Source organism: Vanacampus margaritifer, chromosome 12, assembly GCF_051991255.1.
Source record: "Vanacampus margaritifer isolate UIUO_Vmar chromosome 12, RoL_Vmar_1.0, whole genome shotgun sequence".
NCBI classification, from domain to species: domain Eukaryota; kingdom Metazoa; phylum Chordata; class Actinopteri; order Syngnathiformes; family Syngnathidae; genus Vanacampus; species Vanacampus margaritifer.
Genome location: NC_135443.1, coordinates 7,162,186 through 7,183,691, shown reverse-complemented (window position 1 = coordinate 7,183,691; position 21,506 = coordinate 7,162,186). Strand labels below are relative to the sequence as shown.

The following is a 21,506-nucleotide window of genomic DNA, read 5'->3' as shown; positions in this document are numbered from 1 at the left end:
GAATGTTGGTTGCCAAATTTCAATACAAGACAAAGAAGCAGAAGCGGAAGTATCCCCAGTAAAAAATGAAAACAATGCAATAAGCGCAACACAAATACAATATGTCAGAATCTTTGGACGCTTGCAGTTTACTCTCTTCATCCTCGCAGCTCGATCTCATGGATGAGGAAGTGGTAAGCCAAACGGTTGTTCGACAATAACTATATTCCGAATTTGGCTGGGGAGGATTGTTACCCCATGGGTCGTTTCTCAGCTTTGTTTTGATTGTGCTGCAGCTGCTGGTGCTATATAAATAAAAATTGTACTTGAGTTTAGTTGATCTTTAGTTGTAGAACACAATTAAGCACGGTTTTGTGTGGCTTCACCGATTTGACACTGATCCGATTATTGTCGGATCAGAATGAATCGCTGCATTAGTGTCTATTTCTGTTAACATTTGGCAGTGGTTATTTATTTTTGACGTGACCGGCAACTCTCCTGCTAGCGTTTTATTGCCGTGAACGGCTCTGATCGGTACGTCATCTGGTAGAGACCGACACGCCTCGCTAGATCTAGCTTTTTCTTCTTCTTTTTTCTTAATTGGCATACAAATGACAACAACAGCTATTCTTATCATCAATGTCATAATACCACGAATAAACAAATTTGTTGATTATACATAAGAAAAACAAACAGATATACCAACATGCCAGGGGGACTAAAAGTTTACAACAATAATTTTTACAGATATTCCAGGTTGTGATAGCTTTTTGGTTATGAGAAAGAATACTTTATGGAATCGGTGTTCTGCTTGACTTCACAATGGAAAGCAATGAAAAAAGTTGTCCTATTTATGAATTTACACTTTATGGATGTAAAATGTAACCATATAATGATGAGATTGATAATAAAAGTTTCCTTGGGCCTTGCCTTATTTCTTTTAAAGCCATAGAGACCAAGCAGTACATCCTTCCAAAAAAGCTGAAAATCTTTATCAATCTTGCAATAATATTCGAGTTTTTCCAGAATCTAGTTTTTATAATGAAGTCTATCATCAGCATGTTTGTTACATCTTTAGAATTATAATATTGTTAAATTTATTAATATTGTTATTGTAAAAAAAATCATATTGGCTCACTGTAAACAAAAAAAAACAGGAGCACACATTTCACTTTTAAAAAGGTATGTAAAGGTTTGTCTAACCCTGTCTCTCCTACCTCTGTTATTTTCTTAGATCGACGATAAGGAATTCGACATTCCCCAAGTAGACACGCCTCCTACCTTGGAGAGCATCCTCAATGAGGTGAAGTATTATATTTAATTTCAGTCTTGCACTTACAGTCAAGCATTAAATGAGGGAGCCATAAAGAGACGCCTTCTCAAAATCTCTGAAGATTCTTGAGCTTATGCCCATTCGATCGAAACGACAAAGCCGTCAGCACTGACAGATGATCACTGAGTGTGTTTACATGCCAGGGGATTTAAAATATTGCAAATATTAGGGTTTTTAAAGGCCATATAAACAAGCACAAAAACCAGAATATGCTCTTATTCAGGTTTTTAAAAACACGAATAAGATCCCTTTCATCATCCCAATACTTGCTCATATAAACGTTATTCGGAATACCTCGTTTGAGCCATTGGTTTGCTTTGTGCGCATGCTGTATTTTTTTTTTTTCGTCTTATTTTATTATTTCATTATCTTGAGCTTTGTAGTAGGGTTGGGCGGTATTCAAATTTTGACACCGTTTTACCGTCTGCTCATTTCGAAATAACACTATAATGACCAACATTGAAGTACAGGAGCGCAGTTGGTCAAAAATAATATAAAAAAAACAGACAATTTGTATTCCTAAAATTGTGATATTACGAGGGGAAAAAAAGACAGTTTCCCATGATTCCAATGGACACTCCTCAGCAGACCACAAAAACGGCATGTTTCTTTAATCACTAATATTATATTATTTGTGGCGGCCGTGGCTTGTCCAGTAACCGGAAATTATTATTGTTATTATTATTATTATTATTATCATCACCAACATCAAAGAGACTAGGGAAAGCCGTTTTCAACATTTTAGATTGGTCAATAATTTGTAAACATAACACCCACTCGTGTGGACTGCCCATTATCTATTTTTTGGAAAAAATACAAAATTGTGAAGCTTACGAAGTTTTGGCCTGACACCAGCATTATGCATCTTTGAGTATTCAGAAAAGCGCTATACAAAACCTTTATTATTATTATTATTATTATTATTATTAATATGTGCAAATGTTGTTGTTTTTTCATTTATATGGCTATAATAGAAATGCAGCCACATTTCTCTTGACTTTTTTTCCTTTTTTTTTTATTTTTTTTTTACATTTTATTTTCCTCTGGGATTGCAGCTGGAAGATGAGGAGGAGCCATTTGTGCTGGAAGATACCTGTTTGCTGAATGCTGAAAATATTGATGCTCATTCCTGTGATACTGCTTCTCTTGCCAGCTCTGACAGCGGGGACCCAGCTCACTTAAAACGGCACGCACACACACACACACACACACACACACACACACACACACACATAGCACATACAGAATATAATTGTATTATGATGTTTCATTAGTATCATCACTGTATGATCCATAGAAAAGACCAATGAATATAGTATGTGCAACATTGAAAAATGTAATATGGTATTTTTTGGACAAGTGTGAGGTAACATTGTAATTGTGTGTTTTAAGGAAGAAGAAGGCAGTGGAATTGAAAGCGGCTGTTCATGGATCAGTTCTTCGACACAGCATGCTTCAGGGCATCTCTGCACAGATTGTGTCAGCTGCGGTAATAATTACATTCTTTCACGTCCGTCAAAAACGTTGCTCTCTCTCTCATGGCATTTTGTTGAGTTTCATTTCATCATTAAAATATACCAAATAAACTGAAATAATTGGTTAATAGTCACTGTGAAAAAAAATATTAATTTATAATAAAATATTTTTTCATTATATTTGAATGCAAAATATTTTTTTTATGCTCTTATTTGATTAATTGAGGGCATAATTGATACTCAATTGATTAAAAAAATATTCAAGATCAGATCACATCAAGATCAGTTGTTTTTATTGTGTCTGATTTCTCTTCCCTTTCATTTGTTATGGTTTGGGGAAACAATTACATTTGTTGAGCTGATTTGAATTTCATTTCACTGTACAAAATGTAATGCTCTGGCTTTCCTGATCCTCGAGTGCCGGAGTCCTGCAGGTTTTAGATGTTTCCGTACTCCGACACACTTGATTCCTATAATCAGCTCATCAGCAAGCTCTGCGGGAAGCCTGATAACGATACTGATTTTTAGAATCAGGATCGTTGGAGGACGGAAACATCTAAAACCTGCCGAACTTGGGCCTTTGAGGACCAGGATTGGGGAAGCCTGCTCTACATTGTAGAGCAACCGATTGGCTGAAACATTTACACGTGTTGCTGTAATGAAACATTTGTATCTTTCCTCAGGACAAAGTTGATGCTGGATTACCAACTGCAATAGTGAGTATTGTTTGCATTTCTTAGCAAAAAAAACAGATTCTTCTCTTAGAACCTGAACAAAAAGGTCATCCACACCTTTGATTTTATAATAATTTAAAAACAAGATTTGTAACATGAGTGAAAGTTAGCAATTAAAATCAAGTCTAACTATTGTTGCATTTAGTATTTCTTCTGTTGTGAAGGTAGTGCAGCTGTTCAAGAGTAAAAATAATTAATTGAAAATATATTTGAGTAGCAAGTCCTCCAATATGAAACAATGGAGTTGACCACAATATTCAACAATCTCTTTTAAACAAAGAGATGAGTGAATCATATTTATTTGTAGCACAATGCAGGAAAGTGTGATTTAAAGCCTTTATCATTTTTACCTGGTTTTGAGCCTCTCATGTCAAACTCTTGGGCCATGTTTTTTGAGAACCCATTTTTAGTTGTGAGTTCCAGAGAGCACCCAAGTTTCTAATTTGGGTCTTGAATTAAAAAGAAAAAAAAAAGGTTGGAGAAGAATACTTTTATTTGATTTGCTATCATTTCAGTTCATTTTCCCATCTGGGTAACCCAGAAGAGCTCATTGGATTCGTCGCTTGTTCATTGGATTTACTCATTCTCGTTTTATTTGATAATTTCATGTTGTTGTAATTTTTCTACCTTGTCTTCAGACAGTTGCAGGTGTCATTGTTGTGGGAACATCTCATGGTCTGGCTTTGGTCTTTGGTAAGACAAAATCTTGATTTTAAAATACCGTAACATAAAAATAAATACTGTACCAGATGTGTGTGAGCCTGGCTTTGAATATACCTTACCGCGAAAAAGTATTTTTTTTAGTTTTTTAGTAGGTTTTAATTCATCAAACCAATTTTCAAATCACATAGAGACAACCCAAAGATATCGAAAATGCAGTTTTTAAATGATGATTTTATTTACCCCATGAGGGTAATATAAACTCGATGTGAAAAAGTAACCAACCACTAACCACAGTTTTGGGAAAGCTAAGTTCAATTTCAAAGGCCGCGCTACAAAAGTAGGTTACAAAATCTCATCACGCCACAATCTATAGAAATTCCAGAAAAAAATTAGGAAAAAATGTCTGAAATCAATCAGTCTGAGGGGCTTCAGCGCACAAATGGAGAAAACTAGGAACAGTGGCAAACCTTCCCAGGAGTGGTCGACCAATGGAAATTACTCCAAGAGTTCAACGACTATTCATCCAGGACGTCACAAAATAACCCAGAAAAACATCCAAAGAACTCAGGTAAGGTTCCAGGTTCACGACTCCACTATAAGAAAGACGCTGGGCAAAAAATGGCATCCATGGGAGGGTTCCCAGGCGAAAACAACTGCTCTCACAAAATAATACAAAGGCTTGTCTCACATTTGCCAAAAAGTATCTTGATGTTCCTCAAGATTTTTGGAGAAATATTCTGTAGACCGATGAGTCAAAAATTTAACTTTTTGAAAGGCCCGTTACATCTGGCGTAAAAATGGCAACACATTTGAAAGAAAGGACATGATGCCAACAGTACAACAGGTCTGGGGCTGCTCTGCTTCCTCAGGACCAGGACAACTTTCTTAACCAAAAAATCCTGCAGGAAAACGTCCGGCCATCATTTTGTGCCTTCAAACTCAAGCACTCTTGGATCAGGAAGTCCACCTGAGAATGGCTCAAAAAAGAACAAAATGAAGGTTTTGGAGGGACCAAGTCAAAGTCCAGATTTGAATCCAATTAGGATGCTGTGGTGTGACCTTTAATGGGCAGTTCATGCTAGAAAACCCTTGAAACAATTCTACAAAGAAGAAAGCGGTAATCAACAATTATTGCAAACGTTTGATTTCAATTCGCTATTAGGTTCAGGGGGCGATTACTTTTTCACATAGGGTCAGATAGGTTTGTATTCCCCCCCCCTTGGTAAATCAAATCATCATTTAGAAACTGTAATTTATATATCCTTGGATTGTCTCTAATATTCAAATTTGTTTGATGAAATGAAAAAAACTTATATAAATATGAAAAAAAAAAAACAGAAATCAGAAATCTATTTTTTCCCGCCACTGTAATCTCATCTTTGACTGTCCTCTCCAGATAACAACCAAGCGTTAAGGCTCTGTCTTGGAACAAAAACAACTGGTGCAGAGTTTGGCGCAATCTCTGCCCTGAGCATCAACAATGATTGTTCAAGACTTCTCTGTGGGTTTGCCAAAGGACAGGTACAACAACCCTATTCATCCTGAACTTTCTTTTTTTTTGGGGGGGGGGTTGTCAAATTTTCTCCCCCTTCCAATTTGTCACAAGCAAACACTCTTCACAATCTTCACTGTACTTAACTCATTCACTCCCAGTAAGTAAGTAAAAAAAAAAAAGCGATCCCCCTTCAACCCTGGCTCTTTTACTGAATTTTGACTGATTTTGCAAGGCCCACAGAATATTCAGTTTTATTGCTAAAAACAAAACTAAACATGGAACCTACCAAAAGAAAGATTAGAGTCTCTTCTTTTATCAGGAAAAAAATATCTTATATTATATATAGCTAAGTTTCATCATCATTCACAAACCTGTTGAAAACACTGTCAAAAAGAACTTGTTGCAACATGGCCCTGGTTGATCTCTTATACTCTGCTGCCACCTGCTGGACGTTTTTTGTAATAACTACCATTGCTTTAAGTGACCTCTTCAGGTCAGAAGCATCAAAGCCATCTGTATGCTCTAGCATTAAAAAAAAACATTAAAATAATTTCAAATATGTTTTTGGGAGTGAAAGACAAAGTATTTAAAAAAAAACAACGTATTTATACATTTTTGGGTTTGAATGAGTTAACGGACTAATTGGGGTAAGGGGTCAGCTGTTAGAGCCAATTGTCCTTTATTTTGTAGTACTTTTTTTGTGACCCAATACAGCACAAAATTGTTTGCTACTCTTTCCGTAGCCTAATAACACCCAGTACAGTATAAAAAATGTTTGTAAAGAAATATAAAGTAATACAATAAATATTGGGTGTGTATATGGGGTGAGCTTAGCAATGTTAAGGTTAACCTCCTTTAAGATTGGATTCCATACATACACAAAAACAACTCTCTACTGTACAAAAAATAGCATAGCCAACAGATTGAGACAAAGTACGCTACGCTGCTAAAATGCTAAGCTAATCTCCACTATACTATTCTATGTTTTTATAGCAATAGAACAGAATATTCTGTGGCCCTTGCAAAATCTGTCAAAATCCAGTCAAACAGCCGGGAGCGAAGGGGGTTGCTTCAGTGAAAATGGCTGGGAGTGAATGAGTTAAACAGAACTTTCACTGTACACAAGTGTTACCTTGACTTCTAGCTCCCTAGCTAACCTCCTAGCTAGTTTTTGTTCCCTGACGTATTCTCGAGACATCTTTTTTTTTTTTTTTTTAATGAATGATTCACCATTCGTGCTTGATAATAATTGCTTGGTATGTTCTTCATGATAAGATTACCATGTGGGATCTTGCCAATGGGAAACTCCTTCGAACGATCACGGACGCGCACCCTCCAGGCACAGCAATTCTGCATGTAAAGGTAAGCCACAACACACATCCTGTGTTCACAAAATGTCTAATTGTCAGACTCTAAGCATAAGAAATTTTGCCTGAAATTCATTTCAAATGTAGGTCAGATTTGAAACATTGAAATGAGGACGTACTGTTCAAAAGGTTTTCACTGTGTACCTAATTATTATTATTGTATGATTTACACTTGTTCTTCCTTGCCTTCATGATGATATAGATTATCATTTAATAGCCTTAGAAAATGTGGTGAATTTTCACCATGTTGTTTCTTCGGCACTGATGTCGATCGGGTTTGCTATCTAATTAGTTATCCCAGGTGAGTCTAAAAGAAAAGAAAGTTGCTTACGGTTTGGTGCTAGATAGAGGTCAGACAAAGGCAGATTCAGAGTCAGACGGACAGGAAATATGGCAGTCTTTTAATCGTCATTGTAATTATTCTGTTTGCAAACTAATTACAACCACCGCCCGTAACCCCCCCTTCTTGTTGTTTTTCATTTTTTATGTTCCAAGTTCACAGATGACCCAACTCTTGCAGTGTGCAGCGATAGTGGTGGATCCGTTTTTGAGCTGTCTTTCAGGTAAATAAAAACCTTTAGCACTTAACTGCACATTTTTGAAGATCTTATGTCCCATATTAGAGCTGAACCCTATGACATTTTATTTGTTAATTATTTATTAATTTTTATGTCTTTTATTTATTTATTTTTATGTTTTTTATTTATTTATTATTTATTTATTTTTATGTATTTTATTTATTTATAACAAATATCTATATATTATGATTGTAAAATATTGTGCGTTAACGAAGATGCTTGCTTGTGGGGGGGGCTAAATAATCTACATGGAAGGTGCTTTGATTGCAAGAATGAGCTGGAATACTCAGAGATTTTTTTTTAAAGTGGAGAAGCTCAAAAAAGGTGATTCATCGTGATATGGGCCTTAAAATATAAATTCAGGGAAGTCAACAAGTTAAAATGCAAATTGAAGTACAGTGAGCATTTTGTCCTGCACATTATTTTTTATTCCTTTTCACCTGTGTGCCTGTCTTCACGTTATATATTTCTTTATGCTTCCAGGAGAGTAATGGGCATGCGTTCCTGTGACTCAAGATGTCTTTTCAGTGGTTCTAAAGGGGAAGTCTGCTGTATCGAACCGTTGCGAGCATTTCCAGACTTCAGTGACCACCCAATAACACATTATTCTCTTTTGGCTTTGGCTTCCCTCACAAAGGTACTGCCTCATCATCATTCTTACACACCTAACAAGGTCATCATTTTATTTTTTTATGCTACCACCAGATTCTGGTTATTGGACTGAAGCCCTCCCTAAAAGTTTGGATGACTTTTCCCTATAACAAGGTCTGTATTTGTGTGATTGTTTTCTTTAAAAAAAAAAAAAAATGTGCATGCTCAATGAACTATTTATTGCTACAAAATGTACGTTTTTTTTTTTTTGCATTATACATTAAGTCTGATTTAGCTAGCCCAAAAGCAGAGACTGAGAGATGGAGGTGCACAAAATGTGAAGTTGTCTGTTTTCCAAAACTATGATAAAATAGGAAAAGACCGTCAACAATGAAACCTAAATGATCACATGACCACGTGATGAAGAGCTACTTGGGGGTAGAGGTGTGCCAAAAAATCGATTCTCATATAGTACGATTCAGAATCGATTTTAAATGTCCCCAAATCGATTTTATTTAAATTATTTTATACTGTCTTGCCTTTGTCTGTGTGCCTTTATTTGGAGCGGTGTTCACGTTGTACCCGATTTGGCCACTGGGGGGCAGTGTGGTTCCACGCGGTCTAATACACTGTTGAGTTGTAGCCACATTAGAGAATAGAAGGAGAAAGTCACGTTCAAGTTATTCCAATAAGTTTTTTTTCTACAGCGTGGAGCCGTTCTTTTGAGTGATAAAAGTGCCGTGAGTAGCGCGCTAATTAGCATTAGCGAGTCGGACTGGAGTAGATCATTACGATTCCTTGCACATCTATGGATTGAGGCAAAAATCATTGTCAAACAAATTATTTTGAATCAAAAATCCCTCTTAATGGAAAATTTATTCTGAATCGAATCGCAGACCCAAAAATTGGAATCAAACCGAATCGTCAGACATTCAAAGATTCCCACCCCTACTTGGGGCTTAGATGGGATTCCCACTGATATATGATGAGAATGAATTGCGCTGAATTCAGCTCCTACTTCCTGTCATTCATTCTGTATTTAGCAATATAAGCGGTTTGGATAATGGATGGATTGACGTTTCCACAAAGGAAGAAGCAAATGCCAAATAACAAATGACTGTGTTGTGTTTTTTTTCTAGTCTGATCCATCCAGTGTCCCGCAACTTGCATGGCAGTTTGTGTCTGTTCAAATGGCCGTCAACCCAATCTTAGCTTTTTGTAAAGGCGAGACCGTCCACTTTCTCATGGTATGTACTGAACTTCCTCTTAACTGCAAATCTTACAATAAAAAAAAATATATTGTATCTACAGTATTGCAACAATGTATTATTTCATATATGAATTTGTTATGTGTTTAAATTATGCACGTACTTCTTCTTTCACACCTTCAACAACAATCCGTATTTCTTTTTCAATTTGTATTCAGTTGGCAACAAAATTGTATTGCGGCACCTTTGAAATACGGGAGATTATTATGGTAGCGTTCTTCAATATTTCCCTTTTGTGGTTAATAGTTTAAGTAGTGTGATATTTGTAATACATAACATTTGTTATTTGTTGTCATTTACATATTAATTTCAATTTAACCTGTTTCAAGATCAACCTTAATCTTTATCGTGAGCTCAGCAAGATGAATGGCCACAATTCAATCAACTGTTCTTAATTTCTCGGACAAACTCAAATGCTTTTGACAGTTTTGTCAGTCTCTTGTGCAATAATTGTTGCTTTACATGAATTTAATTATGGCCCCGAGTGATATCAAATATCTTGCTTAAAAATTGCTTGAAGAATTAAGGTCAACTTAAGAGTGGAAGCAAATGAACAAAAAAATCTAATGAAATAAGGCTTTTTCATGAAATCAAATGTAACATTTCTTTTGACTTTACTACTTTGTCCAGATAAAAAAAGAGGAGATGGGTGCCATCCATGTCATCAAACAGAGACATATTCATCTCAGCTGTGATATTATCAGCTTGAATGTAAGTACCTCAAGTAAAGCTACGACAGATTTTCAGACTATTTGATGTTTTTTTTTTGTTTTTTTTCCTCCGTCTCCATTTTATAGTGGATTAACAGTCGTACGTTAGTCCTGGTAGACAGCCACGAAAAACTGCAGGTTGTGGACCGGCCCAGTCAGGAGATTTTGGAGATTCTGGACTTGGAGCAAGTGCAACTGGTATACAACAGCCGCCATTTCAAGTCACTGGCCACAGGAGGGAATGTCTCCCAGGCTTTGGTGAGAATATTTTCGGAGTACAAATAATCAAATTAAGCATCAAAACAACAGGAGCATAGTTTTTTTTTGAGAGAGGGAGGGGAGGGAGGGAGGGGAGAGAGGGAGAGAGGGAGAGAGGGAGGGAGGGGAGGGGGAGAGAGGGAGGGGGGGGGGAGGGGAGGGAGGGAGGGGAGAGAGGGAGGGGAGAGAGGGAGGGGGGAGGGGAGGGAGGGGAGAGAGGGAGGGGAGAGGGGAGGGGAGAGAGGGAGGGGAGGGGAGAGAGGGAGGGGAGAGGAGAGAGGGAGGGGAGAGAGGGAGGGGAGAGATGGAGGGGAGAGAGGGAGGGGAGAGGGGAGGGGAGAGAGGGAGGGGAGAGGAGAGAGGGAGGGGAGAGAGGGGAGGGGAGAGAGGGAGGGGAGAGAGGGGAGGGGAGGGGAGGGAGGGAGGGAAGAGAGGGAGGGGAGGGGAGAGGAGGGGGAGAGAGAGAGGGAGGGGGAGAGAGAGAGGGAGGGGGAGAGAGAGAGGGAGGGAAAGAGGGAGAGAGGGAGGGGAGGGGAGAGGAGGGGGAGAGAGAGAGGGAGGGGAGGGGAGAGGAGGGGGAGAGAGAGAGGGAGGGAGGGGGAGAGAGAGGGAGGGAGAGAGAGAGAGATCATCATTGCTCTCTCTCTTTTTATTTATTTTTTATTTTTATTTTGTATGTGCGTGTGAGTGTGTACTCATTAGTTCACCTAAAAACCTATTAAAAAATCCCATACCGTTCACCTAAACCGAATACTTCAGAATCCAGCTAGAGTCGTGAGGTTGTCAGGAGACCCGAGGAAGGATCAAAGAAAAGAAAGGAAAGTGAAATCCAGCACCCACCAGACGTCACCTACTACCCACCGGGTTACCGGGTCAGAAAGGTCAAATGATGTGTTTACCATTGAGATATGATCGAATGTTACAAATTAGAAAATGAACATAAGACAAAAATGCTTCATCCATTGCAAGATGACAAGCATGAGTGAAAGCGCTACAAATATTTTATGCATACAATATACTGTTTCCGGATTGCATTGTGTGGCACAGTTATGTGTTTGTGTTATCAGTAGCTGAATGTGTGTCGTATTCAGCATGTTTGTTTTGATTTATGTTGGTCTATATTTTGATTTTTTTTCAACAAACCGTAACTGTAGGTTATGTGTAAACCTTGCTCATACTTTATTTTAATACTATTTTTGTATTCCAGGCTTTAGTTGGAGAAAAAGCTTGCTACCAGTCCATTTCAAGCTATGCAGGACAGATCGTCTGTTTGGGCACCAAGGTACAATTAGTTCATGTGTGTCTGACATTTCTGTATCGATAGAAACAGCAACTGAGAGTTTCATCAAGGTCGGTTCAAATTAGATGAAAAATAATGTACACTTTTTTTTATGGACATAAAGGATGATTCAATCATTTTATACTTGATTATATATGATTTTATAGACTTAACATACTAAACTGCAAATTCAAAGGGTCATCTTAACTCATTCGCTGCCATTGACGGCTATAGACGTCAAAAATTAATTTGAACTATTTCTATTAGTTTAACATCTTTTTTAGAAGAGTATGAAAACCTAAAAAAAAACTTTAAAAAAAAGTACATTTAGAACAGATATAAAATTTGTGATTAATGGTGAGTTAACTAGAAAAAAATATAATCGCCCGACGCCCCGAATTTTTTATATATTCTTTTTCTTTTTTTAAAAGAAAAGATTATTAAAAAGAAGAAGAAAATATGATTAAAAATGAGGGGCGCAGGCGATAATTTTTTTTTCGTAATTAATCGCATGACTTCACTAGTTAACTCACGATTAATCACAAATTTTATATCTGTTCTAAATGTAAAAAAATTTTTTTAGGTTTTCATACTCTTGTTAACAAAAGTGGGAAAAAAAAGTTAAACTAATATCAATAGTTCAAATGAATTTTTGACGTCTATAGACTAAATTTACATTGAGAGAGGTATAACCTACATTAAATGTAGACCAGAGAGATGCCTCTGGGTGCTGAAAGGAAACAAAACTTGCTTACTTGTTGGTAGTCTTTTTTTTGTTAATGTAACGATAACGGCAGGAAAAAAAGTTCAATGGTGTTCTGAGATACTTTGTGAAACACGATAGTCCATCAGTTTTCCCCATTTCTCTTTTTTTTCCAGTCAGCCCATTCTATGACTCTAAGAATCTGGAGAGAGGTAACTTATTTTTATGAACTTTATTGCCTGTGATTATTCTCTGTCCTTGGTACACTTCATTAATCGTGTCCCTGTTTGCAGCGCCTTGACTGTTTGTTGAAGCAGGAACAGTTTGTTGAAGCTCTCTCTCTGGGCTGGTCCTTCCATGAGCGAACAGCTAAGGCTGTGGTTGGTGAGTTATAATGAGAATGATTTTGATTACGATAATGATAAAAAAACACACACACACACACACACACACAAAAGCAAATAAAAACTCATACTGCAGCGCTAGATACCTGAAGATGTTTTACAGTTTGCACGAAACAGAAACCAAAACGGGACTAGCGTCAATTTTATATTGTTTATTCTCTTAAAATAAAAATAATAATGCCGTATTTAGACCATTGGGGCTGCATCTAACAGATTATTGTCAAGAATTTTTTGGGGTGGCTAGCAGAAAGAAAAAAAAAAGATTTTTTTGGGGTGGTTGACTTCCCCTTTAACTCATTCACTGCCATTGACGGCTATAGATGTCAAAAATTCATTTGAACTATTTTTATTAGTTTAGCATATTTTTTCTACTTTTGTTAACAAGAGTATGAAAACCTAGAAAAAATATTGTACATTTAGAACAGATATATAAAATTTGTGATTAATCCTGGGTTAACTAGTAAAATCATGCGATTAATTACTAAGATTAAATTAAATTAAATTATGCCCCTTATTTTTAATAATCTTTTCTTAAAAAATAAAATTAAAAAAAAACAAAACAGAAAAGATTATTAAAAGTTAGGGGCGTCAGGCGATTAATTTTTTTAATCATAATTAATTGCTTGACTTCAATAGTTAACTCATGATTAATCACAAATTTTATATCTGTTCTAAATGTACCCCCCAAAAATCTAGGGTTTCATACTCTTGTTAACAAAAGTGGGAAAAAATATTAAACTAATAGAAAGAGTTCAAATGAATTTTTGACGTCTTATAGCCGTCAATGGCAGTGACTGAGTTAATTGCTGTGTGTTTTTCCTCCAGGCTTGTGTGGCGATCCTTTGAAAAGAAAAGGAATTGTTAGTGACAAGGTATGGACAGAAAACCATCACAGTGACATCAACGTCTCTGCTATGGACAACATACTTTAATTCCATCTTACTTTATGTGTCGGTGGAGATGGTGGAGATACTGCTCCAGTTTGCTGATCATGTTATGAAGAGATGTCCGGACCAAGGCAGAATCCAAGTGATGGAGCAACATTTTCACGTAAACATATTGAAGACCGCACGGTCGTTTCCCAAGAACTAATTCAATGCTAATGCCGTTGATATCTTCTCATGTTTATGTTCAGGATGTGATTCCTGTCTTGATAGATTTCTGCCTACTGTTACAAAGGACGTAAGTATATTCTATAACATTATACATGATTACAAGCGCAGCAGATAATGAAAATAGACGTAGGGGAAAATACACATGTTGGCAAATTGTCGGAACTCCTTTGCATGGCAATGCATTATAATTTCTCTGGAATGATGAAATGCATGCTAACTTTCAGCATCAGATGACACTTTGAAAATGAATACGCCATTTGTCATGATTTCAAACAAGTCACGTTAGCTCAATGGTTAGAGCAATTACCTTCCACCACGGAGTACCTGGGTTCAAAACCTGGCTTGGACCACATTTTAGCACTTCAGTAATTTATCTTTTCATTTACTCTATAAGCACATGAATTCAAATCTTAGCATTCCGCTAATAGCATTCTGCTTTTCAGCATTCCCACGCAATATTTGCAGAAATTGCACCATTTCTAGTTCAAAGTGTACTTTTATCCATTTCATTGATTTTTAACTCATTCATTGCCATTGACGGCTATAGACGTCAAAAATTCATTTGAACAGTTTCCATTAGGTTAGCATTTTTTTCCCACTTTTGTTAACAAGAATATGAAAACCTAGATTTTTTTTTGTTCATTTAGAACAGATATAAAATTTGTGATTAATCGTGAGTTAACTAGTGAAGTCATGCGATTAATTACGATAAAAAAAAAATTAATCGCCTGACGCCCCTAATTTTTTCTAATCTTTTTTTTTAAAATTGTGTCAGGCGATTATTTTTTTTAAATTGTAATTAATTGCGATTAATTACAAATTTTATATCTGTTCTAAATGTACAACAAAAAATATTTTCTAGGTTTTCCTACTATTGGTAACAAAAGTGGAAAAAATGTTAAATAGAAAATAGAAATAGATGAAATGAATTTTTGACATCTATAGCCGTCAATGGCAGCGAATGAGTTAATGACATTTCCAAGAGTTAAGAAAGACCCATTTTAAGTAAGTTTGTGTTTTCATTTCAGCGATCTACTATTCGACCAGCTTTATGCTCGGCTTGTGGAGAACGTGGTCGCTAAGGGTGTTTTCCTGGAATCGCTCGAGTCATATATTGTCATGGAGCGCCTCGGTCACCTCCCCACACCCACCATGAAGGATCTTTTGGCCCATTACCACAGCAACGGTTTGATGGACAACCTGGAGAGATGCATTGTCCGTCTGGACGTCACAAGCTTGGATATACAGCAGGTGTGTACGTCTTGTGTCATTGTGCACACTGAAAAGTGATTTGTAAACGCATCCGTAATTTTTTTCCCCCTAATTGTATTGTATGTGCGTATTTATGTTTTTGATTCAAGGTGGTTCAAGTTTGTTGGGAAAATCAACTATATGATGCTATGATCTATGTGTTCAACAGTGGCATGAACGACTACATCACACCAATGGAGGTAATTTCGCCCCCAAGTCATTTATAGTGTAAATCCTATGAAAGCTAATTTGATCATTAGAATGGTCCGACCGACCATATTGTAAAAAAAAAAAACGGACAGAAAACCGGATTTTTCAAACACAGCAACACAATATGCTTTTGTCAATTCGGTTGAAATACAATTTCAGAAACTTTTCGCTGTGATTGGCCCACCACTTCAGGAGGGGAGGAGCTTAACAGGTTAGTCACGATGGTTCATTTTGGAGTAACTACTTTGAACAAGACTGATCCTACTTATTATTTTATTTTTTTTATGATTTTCTCTGAACAGCTGAAGAAGTGGTGATGGGAAACAAACTTTTGGTGTACATCAGGTAAGCTAAGATTGGAATATAAAAGTAAAACTTTTTTTTTTTTTTTTCAAATCATTAAACTTTACTACCACTGTGATCAATAACCAGTACACCTACTGTAGGTTAAAAAACAAATGACACCCCAAGTAGGTTTTGGAGCAAAATATTTATTTACTCTATATACACTGTGGCGTGTATGTATAATGTGTGTATACCATCGAATCCCAAATCCATTTCAATGTGTTACGAATTGTTCTTTTGCTGAAAAACATGCAAATGTGTAAATGAAAAATCCAATTTGATTTTCATTATATGGTACTGTTTAGCACGGGGTGCATTTTGAAAATAACGGGTTTAAAACGAGAGATGCTCTTAAAAATAGAAAAAATGTTCCCCTATTTTTGTTAAGTTTAATTAAGCATTTTATCACGCGCAACTCATATATATATATACTGTATATTAAAATAAAGTAAATACAAAGGATTATTTTTTTTCGGTCTCCGTACACACTCGTCAAAATAGGAGAGATGACCAAAACAGTGCAAAAGAGGGCAACTTTAAAGATTTTATTATAACACAAAAAAAAATATGCACTTGTGCAAGTGCAACTACATGATAATAATGAATACTAGCAACTCTGGATACCGTAATATACGGAAAAAGGGTAAAGAGAAAAAAATGCACAAAAAAAGAAAAAAAAATTTTTTTTTTTAAAGTTTATATGCACACACACTAACATACAGTGACCTTTACATATATTTACGTGTATTTTTTTTTCTCAAGTTGTTGTCTTGCAGGAAGAGCTTATCCCCTTGGAAACATCCCTGAGGACCTTGTGGTTCAGGTCAAAATTCAGGTAGCTAAATATCAGCTATATATATATATATATATATATATATCGGGGGGGGGGGGTTAAGTATGCCCACACCTGCTCTTGCACTGTTGTACAAACTATTTTAGTTTGTACCCTTTAAACGTGTCAATATAATCGTAAACAGAGGTCCATGCTACATATGACCACATGATGAAACTTTTAATCTATACTGTCATTTACTGTAATGTCCTATCAACTCGTTCACTGCCATTGACGGCTATAGACGTCAAAAATTCATTTGAACTATTTCTATTAGTTTAGCTTTTTTTTCCCCCCCACTTTTGCTAACAAGAGTATGAAAACCTAGAAAAAAAATTATTGTAATTTTAGAACAGATATAAAATTTGTGATTAATCGTTAGTTAACAAGTGAAGTCATGTGATTAATTACAATTAAAAAATGTAATCGCCTGACAGGCCTAATTTAAAAATAAATAAATAAATAAGGGGCATTTAATGGTAATTAATCACATGATAATTTTATATCTATTATAAATGTACAATATAAAAATCTAGGTTTTCATAAAAAAATTAAATGAAATTATTATTATTTTTTTTTACACTAATAGAAATAGTTCCCATGAATTTTTGACGTCTATAGCCGTCAATGGCAGTAAAGGAGTTAACATCGATTAAGTGCTACTCATAGACTGAACAAACCTCTGCTCTCTGTGTTTCTTTGTCAGGTATTTGAGTACCTAATTCTGCTCCATACAGGGGAATCATCATCAGATGCTTACCCTCTTATTCATACACTCCTCCACTTTGACACTCGAGAATTCCTCAATGTTCTTGCCATGGTGAGTTTTCCTGCATGCATTTATTATGACTATGACTATTTGATCATACTTGTTATTTGGTATGCGGTGAGGCTGGCTGCCCAGTTGTATGATCGCTCAAAAATAGATAAGATTATTTTGTATTGTATGAGGTGTAAGTTTTGCATTGTTAGACACGCTTTAGATATAATTGCAGATTTGGGTCCAGAATTTGGCATCAGGAGCAAATCTCAGATCTGTTCTACATCGAACCAGGGATTTTCTGCATGGTGTGGGTGTGTTACCAAATATTCGGGTTGGAAAAGGGGTAGTAACCCAGGAGTTTTATTTGTGTTTTTAAAAACCCGAAGAAGGGACAGATGAGGATATACGATGAAAAAAAAACAATACAGATTTTGTGGATGACATTAGTGATGATGATGATGATGATGAGTAATGATTGGTTTCTTCTTTTTAGACATTTGAAGACTTTAAAAATGACAAACAAGCCATCGAGTATCAGCAGAGGATAGTGGACATTTTACTTCAGGTAAAATTATATCGAGTGCTCACTGCTCAATTATATACTGTACAGTGCTTGAGTATACTCCTGTTGAAAACCATTTTTATGAGGATTACATTTACCTGTGGTTGAATTATTGTGAATTTAGACATTTTAAATGTAAAATTTAACTGTGTAGACTCATTTTGCAACACAATTTTAAATACTAGAAAAAGGACATTGTTCAAATTTTATATCTGTTCTAAATGTACAATCATTTTTCATACTCTTGTTAACAAAAGTGGGGGAAAAAATGTAAACTAATAGAAATAGTTCAAATGAATTTATGACGACTATAGCCGTCAATGGCAGTGAATGAGTTAAAAAATGAAAAAAAGAAGAATCCTTTTATTTTTTCTCCAAAAGTTAGTTTCCTTAACACACACGGAACTGGTGGAGTTTGGTGCATTGCTCAAGGACACTGTGATAGTACTCAAGCCTTCCAGCATTTTTTTCACCAACCAGCGCAGAATCCACATTTTGTAGTTCATAATGGTCTGTTTTGGTCTGTCATTTTTTTTTAAATTATAATTAATCACATGACTTAAGTAATTAACTCACGATTAATCCAAATTTTTATATCTGTTCTAAATGTACAATAATTTTTTTGGGCGTGTTCTTACTCTTATTAACAAAAGTATAAAACTGATAGAAATAGTTCAAATGAATTTTTGACGTCTATAGCCGTCAATGGCAGTGAATGAGTTAATAGCTGCGTTGAGTCATTCGAGGGAACAGTTTCTTTTATTTTGCATTCAATATGTTTTTCTTGTTTCCTAGGTGATGGTGGACAACCCAGACTTTACACCATGCCAAGTGGGCGGGCTCTTCACCTTTTTGGCTCGGCAGCTGTCTAAACCGGACAACACACTTTTTGTGAACAGAAAATTATTTGACCAGGTAATCTATTTCTACAGAAATTGCATTTTCTAGTTAGTATCATTATTAACTCATTCACTGCCATTGACGTCTATTAGTTTAACATTTTTTCCACAAGAGTATGAAAACCTAAAAAAATATATATTGTGCATTTAGAACAGATATAAAATTTGTGATTAATCGTGAGTTAACTAGTGAAGTAATGCGATTAATTACGAAAAATTTTAATCGCCTGCGCCCCTCATTATTAATCATCTTTTCTTCTCCTTTTTTTTTGTCAGGCGATTACATTTTTTAATCATAATTAATCGCATGACTTCACTAGTTAATTCACCAATAATCACAAATTTTATCTGTTCTAAATGTACAGTAAAAAAAAAATTCTAGGTTTTCATACTCTTGTTAACAAAAGTAGGAAAAAATGTTAAACTAATAGAAATAGTTCAAATGCATTTTTGACGTCTATAGCCGTCAATGACAGTGAATTAATTAATATGATGATGATTATTATTATTACTGTATTATTATTGCCTAGTTAATTTAATTCATCTTTATTGTATTCTATTTAGGTCTTGGAGTTCCTGTGCAGATCAGATGATGCCTCTCGACATACTGAACGACAGCAGGTTTGTAATACGATTTCAATTAAGCATTCTTCATAAGTGGCAGCTGACCAATAGAGGGCGATAGTGTGCCACCTCATCAAATCACTTAAATCAAATTCTTAATTTTCATTTGCGTGTGATTGAAATGTGGTGTGGGCTGTACTTGGGCTTTTTTTTTTTCTTTTCTTTTTTTTTTTATATACACACAAACTGATTTTGCTGACTGCTTTACTGTTACTGGTTTCAAGGTTCTGCTGCAGCTGCTCCAGGTCGGAGGTGTGGTCCAGTTTGATGAAGAAAAACTGTTGACTTTGTCACAGAGAGCCAATTTGTGAGTAGTGGACGGAACAAAGTAAAAAAATAAATAAATAAATAGAATAGTGGCAATAAATAACGATTTTTTTTCTTCAATACAACAGTTTCTGTGATTGTTTTATCTTGTTTTAATCACAGATACATTATTCCTTAATTAAAAAAAAAAAATACTTCTCAGTTTGAATTATTGTCTTTGTTTCCCTGCTTTACAATCCAGCTTCCAAATATTGGAATTTCTTTATGAGAAGAAACAAATGTATGACAAGACCATTGACTGCTACCTAAAAGACCCTCTGAGAAAGGTAACATCAAATAACTTTTTTTAAAAATGGCTTAAAAATCAGATTGGATGATTTTTTTTTTTTTTAAGAAATAAATGTTGTCATTGTTCCCAAATATATTTCTTTCATATGTCCTTCTAGTTGGTCAATTCCAAATGTTTTTCTTTCTGTCTATCAAGGGGGAGATCTTCAGCTATATCGACCAACTGATGTCTATGTCAAGCCACGGATCTGAAGAGAAACAATCCATCAAGAACAAAACACTGCAGCACATGCAGGTCAGCACAAGTGCGTCCATAAACTTAGGAACGTCCCCAAGATCATCTTTAGTTGTTGTTGACTTGCTTGTGTCATCTTAAAAAAATATATATTATAATAATCCTTGGGTGGGAAAACAAACTAACCGGAACCTTCCGATCCTCTTTAACCAACCAAATGACCAGATTACATAATAGACTATTTTACGGCAATATAAATCCTGACTCATCAAATTCACAGGACTTTAAATCTGCAAGTCACAAAAATACGGACTATTGCTTGAAACTCAAAAGACTGATCTTCTACAAACACGTTAAAAAAAATGTGTGGACACTTGCAACTTATAGTCCAGTGCGGCCTATATATATACAAAATCTTTTTATTTTATTTTTTTTTGGTGGGTCCTTATTTGTATCCATGGTCAATTTGTCCGATTTTTGCCATGCTCCATAATGATGCTCTTTTTTTTAAATGTATGTTTCCAGGAATTGATCATCACCGATACTAGCAAGTCCGCTGACCTGGTTGTGTGTCACTTTGCTGAAGAAGTGGATCAAATAATTTGTAAACTTCCAGTAAGCTACACACTCAAATTCACCGTTTTTTTTTTCCTTGTATCGCTGGCCAAATGACAATTTTTGCAACACCGGCCCCCTAATTTTTACTCATCTTCTCTTCTTTATTTTATTAATTTGTAATTGTAATTAATCACATGACTTCACTAGTTAACTCACGATTAATCACAAATTTTATATCTGTTCTAAATGTACAGTAAAAAAATTTTTTCTAGGTTTTCATACTCTTAACCAAAGTTGGAAAAAATGCAACCCCCTTCGCTCCCGGCTGTTTTACTGGATTTTGACAGATTTTGCGAGGCCCACAGAATATTTTGTTCTATTGCTATAAAAACATTAAACCTACCTAAAGAAAAATTAGAGTCTCTTCTTTCATCGGGAATAAAAGTATAAATCTGTTTCTGTTTTGCAGCAATTGACATTAGAATAAAGCTAAGTTTCATCATTATTCACAAACCTGTTCAAAACACTGGGGAAAGGAGCTTGTTCCTGGCTGATCTCTTATACTCGGCTGCCACCTGCTGGACGTTTTTTGTAATAATTACCTTTGCTTTAAGCCACCTTGTCATGCCAGAAACAGCATCAAAGCCTTCTGTATGCTCTTGCATTAAAAAAAACTAAAAATGTATAAATATGTTTTTGGGAGTGAAGGAAAAAGTATTA

The 21,506-nt window shown here is 35.7% G+C and overlaps 1 protein-coding gene across 3 annotated transcripts in view; it reads left to right on the top strand.

Annotated features, from left to right (window-relative positions):
• vps8 (VPS8 subunit of CORVET complex) overlaps nt 1-21,506 on the top strand; it is a 30,395-nt gene that overhangs the window by 536 nt on the left and 8,353 nt on the right. For 2 of the 3 annotated variants that reach the window (XM_077582237.1, XM_077582235.1), the window contains exons 1-33: nt 29-173; nt 1,214-1,282; nt 2,368-2,498; nt 2,705-2,801; nt 3,471-3,503; nt 4,160-4,214; nt 5,581-5,705; nt 6,955-7,041; nt 7,542-7,609; nt 8,108-8,261; nt 8,330-8,389; nt 9,355-9,462; nt 10,114-10,194; nt 10,281-10,451; nt 11,659-11,733; nt 12,610-12,645; nt 12,727-12,817; nt 13,663-13,709; nt 13,798-13,887; nt 13,973-14,019; nt 14,981-15,203; nt 15,314-15,403; nt 15,573-15,624; nt 15,716-15,758; nt 16,521-16,593; nt 17,297-17,410; nt 17,847-17,918; nt 18,711-18,830; nt 19,379-19,435; nt 19,663-19,745; nt 19,947-20,031; nt 20,190-20,288; nt 20,754-20,843. In XM_077582237.1, the coding sequence (XP_077438363.1) occupies nt 102-173; nt 1,214-1,282; nt 2,368-2,498; nt 2,705-2,801; nt 3,471-3,503; nt 4,160-4,214; nt 5,581-5,705; nt 6,955-7,041; nt 7,542-7,609; nt 8,108-8,261; nt 8,330-8,389; nt 9,355-9,462; nt 10,114-10,194; nt 10,281-10,451; nt 11,659-11,733; nt 12,610-12,645; nt 12,727-12,817; nt 13,663-13,709; nt 13,798-13,887; nt 13,973-14,019; nt 14,981-15,203; nt 15,314-15,403; nt 15,573-15,624; nt 15,716-15,758; nt 16,521-16,593; nt 17,297-17,410; nt 17,847-17,918; nt 18,711-18,830; nt 19,379-19,435; nt 19,663-19,745; nt 19,947-20,031; nt 20,190-20,288; nt 20,754-20,843 (2,898 nt within the window). In that variant the 5' untranslated portion in view covers nt 29-101. Of the gene's footprint in view, nt 1-28; nt 174-1,213; nt 1,283-2,367; nt 2,499-2,704; nt 2,802-3,470; nt 3,504-4,159; nt 4,215-5,580; nt 5,706-6,954; nt 7,042-7,541; nt 7,610-8,107; nt 8,262-8,329; nt 8,390-9,354; nt 9,463-10,113; nt 10,195-10,280; nt 10,452-11,658; nt 11,734-12,609; nt 12,646-12,726; nt 12,818-13,662; nt 13,710-13,797; nt 13,888-13,972; nt 14,020-14,980; nt 15,204-15,313; nt 15,404-15,572; nt 15,625-15,715; nt 15,759-16,520; nt 16,594-17,296; nt 17,411-17,846; nt 17,919-18,710; nt 18,831-19,378; nt 19,436-19,662; nt 19,746-19,946; nt 20,032-20,189; nt 20,289-20,753; nt 20,844-21,506 lie in introns of those variants that run through there. The other variant, XM_077582236.1, reaches the window with a different exon arrangement.